The 9,541-nt window shown below is 60.9% G+C and overlaps 3 protein-coding genes across 3 annotated transcripts in view; 2 read left to right on the forward strand and 1 right to left on the reverse strand.

The window, feature by feature from the left end:
• TBC1D13 (TBC1 domain family member 13) overlaps positions 1 to 2,783 on the forward strand; it is a 19,616-nt gene extending 16,833 nt beyond the window's left edge. Inside the window, exons 10-12 of the mRNA XM_077768352.1 lie at positions 855 to 1,015; positions 1,307 to 1,364; positions 2,213 to 2,783. Coding sequence (XP_077624478.1) covers positions 855 to 1,015; positions 1,307 to 1,364; positions 2,213 to 2,278 — 285 coding nt within the window. The 3' untranslated portion in view covers positions 2,279 to 2,783. The remainder of the gene's footprint in view (positions 1 to 854; positions 1,016 to 1,306; positions 1,365 to 2,212) is intronic.
• A 1,435-nt stretch (positions 2,784 to 4,218) lies between these two features.
• Positions 4,219 to 8,580, forward strand: ENDOG (endonuclease G). The gene is made up of 4 exons (XM_077768462.1): positions 4,219 to 4,239; positions 5,788 to 5,868; positions 6,986 to 7,095; positions 8,234 to 8,580. Exons 1-4 carry the CDS (start codon positions 4,219 to 4,221, stop codon positions 8,514 to 8,516), a joined length of 495 nt encoding a protein of 164 aa, XP_077624588.1. The 3' UTR covers positions 8,517 to 8,580.
• SPOUT1 (SPOUT domain containing methyltransferase 1) overlaps positions 8,014 to 9,541 on the reverse strand; it is an 8,502-nt gene continuing 6,974 nt past the window's right edge. Inside the window, exons 12-13 of the mRNA XM_077768463.1 lie at positions 9,303 to 9,387; positions 8,014 to 8,740 (exon numbers count right to left, since the gene is read on the reverse strand). Coding sequence (XP_077624589.1) covers positions 8,672 to 8,740; positions 9,303 to 9,387 — 154 coding nt within the window. The 3' untranslated portion in view covers positions 8,014 to 8,671. The remainder of the gene's footprint in view (positions 8,741 to 9,302; positions 9,388 to 9,541) is intronic.

Raw genomic sequence — 9,541 nt, forward strand, 5'->3', positions numbered from 1 at the left:
GAGAGAGGGAGTCACAGACTGAAACAGGCTCCAGGCTCCGAGCTGGCAGTCAGCACAGAGCCCGACGCGGGGCTCGAACCCACAAACCGCGAGATCATGACCTAAGCGAAAGTCGGAAAGTCGGACGCTTAACCGACTAAGCCACCCAGGCGCCCCTATTTATTTATTTTTTAAATTTTAACGTTTTATTTATTTCTGAGAGAGAGAGGCAGTGTGAGCAGGGGAGGGTCATAGAGAGAGGGAGACACAGAATCGGAAGCAGGCTCCAGGCTCTGAGCTAGCTGTCAGCACAGAGCCCAACGTGGGGCTCGAACCCGTGAACCGTGAGATCATGACCTGAGCCGAAGTCGGATGCTTAACCGACTGAGCCACCCAGGCGCCCCTAAATTTATTTTTGAGAGAGAGAAAGAGCATGAGAGGGGGAAGGAACAGAAAGAAAGAGAGACACAGAACCCAAAGCAGGCTCCAGACTCTGAGGTGTCAGCACAGAGCCCGACACGGGGCTCGAACCCACGGACTGTGAGATCATGACCTGAGTGAAGTCGGATGCTTCACTGACCGAGCCACCCAGGCATCCCTCCATACCATGTTTTAAAAGAACCTAAGCCACTTGTAAATCTAGAGAGCTTATATAAAAGCATGGATTTCTGGCCTCTCAAAAAATCGAAGATCTGACCGCACCAGCTGGCCGCAGCAGCGGCTGCCCCTCCGGGCAAGCGAGGCCCTCCTGGTGGCCCCCATGCCGTCCTCCCACCCCCACGGTGTGCCTGGCGCTGACACATGTGGCCAGTCTGCCAGGCCGTGTGGCACTGCACGGCAGCTGACCTCCGCACCCCGCGCTTCTGTCTCCCCAGCAAGAGCAGAACATCAAGCCCCAGTTCTTTGCCTTCCGCTGGCTGACGCTGCTGCTGTCCCAGGAGTTCTTGCTGCCCGACGTCATCCGTATCTGGGACTCCCTCTTCGCTGACGACAGCCGCTTCGACTTCCTCCTCCTGGTGTGCTGTGCCATGCTCGTGTGAGTACGACCGCGAGCAGAGGGGCAGCGGCCACACGTGAGGAGGGGCCTCTGGACCTCTCGGGCCAGTGTCCCGCTGCAGGTGGGGAGCAGTGGGCAGGAAGGGGGCCTGCTGGGCCGGCGCTCTGTGGCCCAGGGTCTGAGAGTCCCAAGCAGGCTCCGTGCTGTGAGCGCAGGGCACGACTCAGGGCCCGATTTCACCAACTGTGAGGTCACGCCCTGAGCTGAAATCAGGAGTCGGTCGCTTAACCGACTGAGCCACCCAGGCGCCCCTCTACTTGTTTTCCTTAGACTGATCCGGGAGCAGTTGCTGGAAGGGGACTTCACTGTAAACATGCGGCTCCTGCAGGTAATGGAGTCTGGAGGGGCCAGTCAGGCTCCGGCCATGGGGCAGATACCACACATGCGCCCACCCACGCCAGCCTCCAGGACGGGCTGGGGTCAGGAACCGGGCAGAAGAGGCAGACTCCTGAGGCAGATCCGGGTTTGGGATCTGGTTTTGAATTCTGGTCCTGCCACTCGAGTGGTGTCGCCCTGAGTGAATGATTTGGCATCTCTGGTCCAAGTATTCTAAGTTAATCTTACCCGGGACACGGTGACACCTGGCACATTGTAGTGCTTGTTGGCAAAAACGCTCAGACCTGGGGGAGGAGGCTGGGGCGTAGGGGTCAAGGACTCAGGCTCAGGAGTAGATAGCTCTGGGTTCATGTCTTCGTTCTGCTGTGCTGGTCACGTGACCCGAGCCAAGTGACAACCTCTCCAGACCTTAGTTTCTCCAGTACCTGGCCTGGGGTTGCTTTTCAGTAATTTGAGCAGGTGTGTAAACGAGACAATCACGGTCACTTTCTCACCAGACTGATGAGGTGACCCCTTGAGCTAACGGATGAGCAACGTCTGGCCCATTACCAGGCTCATGACGAATGGCGCTCTGGGATTTGATGGCAGGAGAGGGAGGAGGGAGGGTGGCCTAAGGAAGGGGCTGTGGCACTGCTTGGTGCCGATTGGGTCGGGTAAGCTAGTGCTGCGGCGGGTGTAGCGTTAGCAAAGGTTTGGGTGGCATGCGGGTGCCTGGTAGCCTGTGGTCTCTGTCCCTGAGGCCCAGGGCCCAGCTGGGCGACAGGGCCCAGTGGGAAGGGCCCGCGGTGGTGAAGGGTGAGCGGACTTACGAGGCGTGTTGCTGACCTTCCCCATGCCCAGGATTACCCCATCACGGACGTCTGCCAGATCCTGCAGAAAGCCAAGGAGCTCCAGGACTCCAAGTAGCCTCCTGGCGGGAGGCCCAGGTTTGGGAGAGAAGACACCGACCCCTGTGCCCGCGGGATCCCAGCCAGCCTGAGGGGACGCTGCAGGAGTGGCCCGCCCCAGGCCTCCTCACCTGGCTCCCTCCTCCTCGGCCGCTCCCGCCGGGGCCACACTGTGCCCTGCTCCTTCCTTCCTGACCCCTGCCCTGGCCCCCTCCCTGCTCTTCATCCCGGAGACCTTTGGCCCGGGCTGCTGAGCGAGGTAGGAGCTCGTGAGGTGGTTCCCTGGGGCTGGGGCACGTTGGGGTACCGGGCGCCGGCAGGGGTCCGTCCCTGCCTCTGCGCTGCTGCCCCCTTCCTGCTCTCCGGCTCTGGGCTTCTGGGCTCCGGTCTCGGGAGGTGCTTGGCAACTGAGCCAGAAACCACTTCTTCTGGGGGTTGGTGCTTAGGCTTCTCCGTGGGGAAGGTGACACTGTGAAGGAGCTAAGAAGCTGCCAGGCCCAGGTCAAACCCTCTGTCCCCCCCCCCCCCCCNTAGTCACAGGTGGGCGTGTATGTGTCTCTTCATCTCCCAGGTGTCTGCTGCTCCTGTGCGGGGTGTGGGGTGTGTGTCCGTGTGTATGTGAGGGGAGTGGGGGTGTCTTTGGTCCCTCGAGGGCTCTTTTTCTCCCTCCCTCCTTCCTCTGCCTCTTTCACAGAGGGAGTGTGTGACTCTCTCGCTCTGTCTGCCCCCCTCTTTCTCGTCATTCTTCCTCTGCCCTTTTCTCTTGGGGTGCCTTATCCCCAGCTCTTCCCCGCCCTCCCCTCCACTCCGTGAACCCCAGAGACAGAATGAGGAGTCCGGCTCAGCAAAATCCCTGGGGGCCAACCTCGGCCTTTGCATCCTGGCCACGTTCCCAGCCCTGGGCCCCCAGGTCGCACAGACTGGGAGGGAGTCCACAGTGCCTCACTGCAGGGTCCTGAATCGGCTCCCGACAGAAATCTTGGAAACCAGAAGCTGCTGAGAAATGATGGCCCACAGAGCTTTGGGCCGCTTACCCTCCTTTCCGCCGGGGGGATGGAGGAAGGAGGAGAGAGAGAGCTGGGTCTTCCCAAGAATCCCCCAAAAGGCCCTTCTCTCCCAGAGGAAAAGGACCTGAAAGTCATGGTGTACCAGGGGTTGGGATCCAAGGGCTTCAGAACTAGCGGTCATTCTCAAGGCTTCCAGGTCCCAGCCCAGGGCAGCGAGTCCCATAGGGCAGGGGCCCAGTCTCCCCGGGCCAGGAGTAGCTGAGCTTCAAGGCCCTGGGTCCTCGTGGTGCCAGGAGAGCCAGGCTCCCCCAGGCCGAAGGACGTGCTGGCCTGCCCCTGGTCACCTGCTTGGGCTGTTCCCAGGATTTGGGGCAGGGGCAGCTGGCTGCTCTTGCTGCGGGGCTGTGGGAGGAGTGAGCATGTTCTGACCAAAGCCCGCCCTCCCTCCTGCAGGGAGCAGGTGGTTTGGATCTGGAAGCTGGGCGATGCAGCAAGGGGCTCCGCTTCTCCTCAGACTGGCCAGCAGTGGCCCTTCTGTCCCCAAAGCCTTCCCGAGTCTGGCAGCCAGGACTTTGCGCCGCTGTCCCAGGCCCGGCTGTGGGGCCCAGGAAGAGCTGTCCCCCAGTGGCTCCTAGACCAGGCTGTTCCTTGGACGCTGCTGGGACTTTATGCACTTGCCTTTTTGCCGCCTCCTTTCCCAACACACCGTACTTGGGAGATTTTTTTACTGTATTTATTCAGACTCCTGGTTATTTATTGCAGACTGGCAAGTGCTTGGTTTGAGGATGAAGGACGGGGCTGGGAAGGTATAAAAGCAGCTGGAGGTCTTCCTGACCTCCCAGGGTCAGAGTCAGCCTCTTCTCCCCCTGCCTCTGGGACCTTCCTGATTTTCCAGCAGGTTCTGGCTGGGGGGCCTCTGAGCTCTGTACTGCAGCTGAGTGTAAGGGATACAATGCAGCTGGTGTCCGGCATGGTACAGAGACCCTGCTTCCCACCAGCCTGGCTCAGCCTCTTCCCAGAACTCGTCAGCTGGTGGTTCAGTCCCAACTTTGAGCCCTTCACAGCCTGAGGCTTGGGCCACACACCCTATGCATTCCCTCTTGCCTGTTCCCTGCCTACCCTCCTGGGGCCATACTACTTGAATCACTGCATCCGATTTGCCTCAGTGGCAGACTTAGGTCCAGTGCTCTTTCCTTGACCTTGGGATGAGGATCGAGAGCACAGGGACCATGTCCAGATTACACTGCGCTCCCCAGTGGCATACTGCCCGAGGAAAGGACAGGCCCTTGGTGATTCCCCTGCCCCAGACTCTCAAGGGAGGTGCCCTGAGAGCCAGGGGCTTCCTGGCTGGGGAGCTGTCCCTAGGACTTGGGACACTTACAGATTGGGCTATAAGAATTCTGCAGGTCTCATTCCAGGGTCAGAATGGGAGTCTGCTTTTGTTTTTTGAATCAATGCTGTTGATGACAAGTTGTCTTTAATAAATCATGTGTTCTTTGCAATGGGCATTGGTGCTGTGATGGGCTGACACCTTTGAGACCTCCCGGGAAAGTCCGAGTGGGGATGCAGCAGGAAGCTCTTGAGAGTGCGCAGAGAACAAGGCCAGGGAGTTCTTGTTGGAAGAATCCATTCAAGTCTTGGAGTTCAACCAAGAAGTTTGCAGCTGCGGAGAAGGGCGGGGGGGTGCTAGGGAAGTAGATGCTGCGCAGTGGATTACACCGCAAGCTGTTTTTGAGATTGACAAAACCCCAAGAGATAAGTCATACCCACAATCTAGAGAAGATAACTAGGAACGCGTTCGTCTCTGCTACATTGTTGTGGTCATTTTCTAGATAGTTTTATGTCCTATGTCCCCTCTCCCGTTAGGTGCTAAGCAAGTTGCTGTACGATTTTAAAATGTTTTTGGGGCTACACAGTATTCTGGTATGCTAAAAGTATCTGAAACTAGCCCCTATCTTGGAATATTTTGCTTATCCCAGCCTCCCTTGTGAGTAATACTGTGGGGCAGGTTGCGTGGTTAAAATCCTTGCATTCCCCATTCATTTCCCCAGCTCGGTCCTCTGAGTGGGTTGAAAGGTCTGAACCTCTTTAAGGCGTTTATGCATACTGCCAGGCTGACTTCTGGGATCGTAACCAGTTTCTGTTCCAACCAGCACTTGGCGTCAGCCGCCTGCATCCTTGTCCTGTCCCGGGGCTGTTAAGACACTTGCCAATGTCCTAGAACCCCTGACTTGCGGTGTAACGGTTGGGAGGGTAGGTTCCGGTGTCCGGCAGACCGGGGTCTTGGCCTTGTTTCCTTGTTCTGCCAACTAGGAGCTTCCTTTCTTGAAGATTAAATCACCTGGCGATGGAAGCAGCCTGACCCTTAAGTGGGACTCCTATGGCCAACGCGGAGGAGGGTCCCCGGCTGCGGACCTGTGAGGGGGCGGGGCGGGGCGGAGCCGGGCGGCGGCGGCCAGTCAGGAGCCAGGGGAGAGGTGACACGTACCGCCACCCCCTCCAGGCGTGCGAGTCTTAAAAGGGCAAAGAAAGGACGCTGGGACGTCCGCCGCGCGCCGGTCCAGACCCACTCAGTTGGGGTCCCCGGTTCCTCGAAGCGTTTGTGAGTGGAAGCGACGGGCATCGCACCCCTCCCTCACGCCCCTCCCCTCCCCCGGCTCCGCCGAGGGCCCCGCACGCCGGNCCAGGCGGGAGGCAGCGAGCACAGGGGCGCCCGGCACCTGCTCTGACCCTGCCTGACTGTGGGCCTCCGGGCACCTCCCTGAGCTTCGGTTTTCTCGCAGCAGCGCCGAGAACCCAGGACGGTGCAAACAAGAGCATTGAGCTCGCTTCCTGGTCCATGGCAAGCATTCAGCACATCCTCTCTGTAATGAGGAAATTGAGGCAGAGAGAGGCAGAGTGACTGGTCCATTGTCACACAGCAGGAGACCCTGGCAGTCTGTCTGGGGGAACGTGGGTTTTCAGCCATGGCCCCTACCCTGCCAGCCTTACAGGAGTCTAAGGAAAATAATTTGCACAGTCAGCGGCGAGCAGTCACTGAGCGCCCTACCTCTAGGCCTGTTCCCAGCAGGGCCTGGAGACTTGACCTGCGGCTCTGGGTGAAGCCCGAGGGGTCTGAGCCTCCCATCTGACTTCTCTCCTAGCGCCGCAGCTCCCCGCCCATTTAGAACATTGGAGAGCTCCAGGGCCGGAGTCAGGAGCAGATCCAGGACTTCCAGCCGGGCTCTGCATGTGGTTCAAACTGGGGAAGGCGCGCGTAGGGCTGGAGAGCTGGCCAGCCTTCCCATGAGCCCCTGGGGGTTCCGATCCTGGGATACTAGTCCCTCCCATTCCAGGTGGGCACAGGCTAGCACCCCCCCACCCCCACCCCCAGCTCTGTCTGGCTCCACCCTCACAGCCAGGCCAGGTGCCCTAAAGGAGTCTCTGCTTCCTTGAACCTTGGTTTCCTCGGCATGCTCGCTCATCCCACTCCCTGTTGGACTGTCGCAGCCTGGTGCCANTTAGCACCGCCCCCCCCACCCCCAGCTCTGTCTGGCTCCACCCTCACAGCCAGGCCAGGTGCCCTAAAGGAGTCTCTGCTTCCTTGAACCTTGGTTTCCTCGGCATGCTCGCTCATCCCACTCCCTGTTGGACTGTCGCAGCCTGGTGCCAGTTCCTGCCCTCTGGCGGTGGGGGACTGCGCCAGCCCGTGTCTCTGAGCCCCACGTCTCCAACCTTAGGTGCCCCACCTCAACCAGAATGCCTGGAATAATCTGGAAAAGTACAGCCGCAGCTTGACCCGCACCTACCAAAATGTCTACGTGTGCACAGGACCACTCTTCCTGCCCAGGTAAGGCTAGAGCGGGGGAAAGGGGGGGCTGGGGGCGCCAGGCCCTCCTGCCCACTAGAGGTCCCCTCCTGCCACTCACACCATCCAGCCTCGCCTCAGCCCCTGGGTCCACACTCAGCGCCACATCATGTCATCTGGTTTCTCGACACACCTGGCCGCTCCCTGCTTCAGGCCCCCTAATTCCACATCTACAGCCAGAGACCCGTGGGGCGCCCCACTAGGCCGTGTCTCCTCTGCCCACGGCACCAGGCCCCAAATCCGCCTCCGTTCCTCTCTGCCACCTCACCTCTTGCCATGTGCCCCGGACTCCGCTCTGCCCAGATAGAAAGCCTTCCATCAGGCTCCTGCCTTCGGTCTCCCCTGCTTGGAGCAGCCCTCCTCGCTCTTCCCCCGGAGCCAGGGTGTGAACTCCATCGCCCTGACCCCGAGTCTCCACTCCGGTCCCTTTGCAGCCCTACCTCCCCGGTGGAAGGGAGTGAGCGCCTCTGGGCATGCTCAGTGATTTTTCTGGCCTACTTACTGAAGACGGAGATGGGGGAGGCAAAAGGTTGTGGCAAAATCCACAGGCCCGAGACAGAACCCAGGCCCGGGGGAGTGCCGTGGGCAAATGACCTCAATATCCTCTCCTGTAAAATGGGGATAACAGCCACTGCCTACCTCGTGGTTGCTTAGGAGTCAAGGGTGGGGGGGAGTCACTGCGATGAGCGCTCAGCAGGGACTGGCCGAGGCACGGATAATTAGCGAGTGCCTCCTATGGCCTGCTGAAATGGGGAGGACCGGAAGTCACCCAGCCAGTGTCCTGGACACCGGTGCCTGAGCTGGCTCTGGGAATTCAGGGGTCGTGGACCTTGCCCGCAGGGGAGGGTAGAGCATAAGCATGTGTCTTCAGGAACGAAGGCAAGTGTCCACGAGGCCCGATTCTCTCGGTAACATTTACTGCCATCACCCACCCTGCCTGCCCCAGGGCTGGGCGTGAGGGAAACAGGGTAGGAGAGTGTTCGCCCTGCAGGGAGACCCCAGCCTCCTGGGGAGCCTAGAAGGGCCCAGAAGCCTCGCGCTGAGGTGGCGGTCCTGCAGGAGCAGCCTTGGATCCGACCAGGTGCCCTGAAAGGCCACGTGTGCCCGGGTCTGCCCGCAGGACGGAGGCTGACGGGAAGTCCTACGTGAAGTACCAGGTCATCGGGAAGAACCACGTGGCAGTGCCCACCCACTTCTTCAAGGTGCTGATCCTGGAGGCAGCAGGCGGGCAGATCGAGCTCCGCTCCTACGTGATGCCCAACGCGCCTGTGGACGAGGCCGTGCCGCTGGAGCGCTTCCTGGTGCCCATCGAGAGCATCGAGCGGGCCTCGGGGCTGCTCTTCGTGCCAAACATTCTGGCCCGGGCAGGCAGCCTGAAGGCCATCAGTGCGGGCAGCAAGTGAAGGCCGCAGCCCTGCCAGACTTTGGGGGCCGGGCTGCATTAACATTAAAGGTGGTGATTTTTGGAGACAAGTCGTGGCCGTGTCTGTGCTGGCGAAACCTCAGGAACCTCTGGCTTTCCTGCTGCTGCTCCGCTGTCGTGGGCCAGACGGGACCCTCAGCTGGGCCGGGTCCCTGCCTGGGTGAGGCCAGGCTGCAGGGCGGCCAGGGAGATGAGGATGGCTTCCTGGAGAAGTAAAGCAACGCGTTGGCTGGGGGCCTGGGAGGCTGGCGGGGGCCCGGCTCCCAGCCTGGCAGTGCTCAACCCGCCAGGGTCTGCCGCCCTCAGCGGTTCAGACCAGGCTCAGCCTCACCCTGCCCATCTGCCAGCGGCTGGCTGCACGCCGTGCCAGGGCCGGGCCTTGCCTCGCTCTTCCTCAGGGCTTCCCNAAGTTCTCAGTCCCTAGGATGGGGTGGGTGTGGGGGGGGGCTCCTGCTGGGAGGCTGCCGGCCCCTGCAGGACCCCTGGGGACAGCCCGGGGCAGTCCACCTGCCTACTCCCCGCCCTGTGACAGTAACAGAAGCCAGGTGCCTACAGTGTGCTGCCTGTGTGACCTCACACGTGGGTCCACCAGCTCCCCAGGTGTCCAGGACACACATACTGTGTCCCGTGCTGTGCCCCACAGACCGAGGTGCCAGTGAGGCCCAGTGGGAAGGGCGGCCCTGCCCACCACAGTCACGCGTGAGGAAGTGCAGCATGGAGCGCACAGCTGGGGAAACAGGCCCAGAGCAGGGGTGGCCAGGGTCACCCAGCCTGGGAGCAGCTGGATGGGCACCAGCACCCAGGGCTCTCGACCCCCCAGCTCACTCAGACGCTGTCCCTGCTGGAATTTGCTGTGGTCAGAGGCTGAGGCAGTGAGGAAACCATCTCCAGGGCAGGCTGCTGGACACAGCCTCGGGCAGGCTGGGCCACACGTTGGACACACCCCTGGCGGGTGGCAGGGCTGGAGAACAGCCTGGGGTGGGGGCGGGGCGGCGGGCGGGCTGG

This window comes from Crocuta crocuta, unplaced genomic scaffold, assembly GCF_008692635.1.
Source record: "Crocuta crocuta isolate KB4526 unplaced genomic scaffold, BGI_CrCroc_1.0 scaffold35, whole genome shotgun sequence".
Taxonomy (NCBI): domain Eukaryota; kingdom Metazoa; phylum Chordata; class Mammalia; order Carnivora; family Hyaenidae; genus Crocuta; species Crocuta crocuta.

Excerpts from the sequence above, each read along its gene's own strand:
- ENDOG (XM_077768462.1), top strand. The coding sequence starts at position 4,219 with ATGCAGCTGGTGTCCGGCATG. Across the intron at positions 4,240-5,787 it reads TGCAGCTGGTGTCCGGCATG|GGCAAAGAAAGGACGCTGGG; the intron begins GTACAGAGACCC and ends GAGTCTTAAAAG. Across the intron at positions 7,096-8,233 it reads GGACCACTCTTCCTGCCCAG|GACGGAGGCTGACGGGAAGT; the intron begins GTAAGGCTAGAG and ends GTCTGCCCGCAG.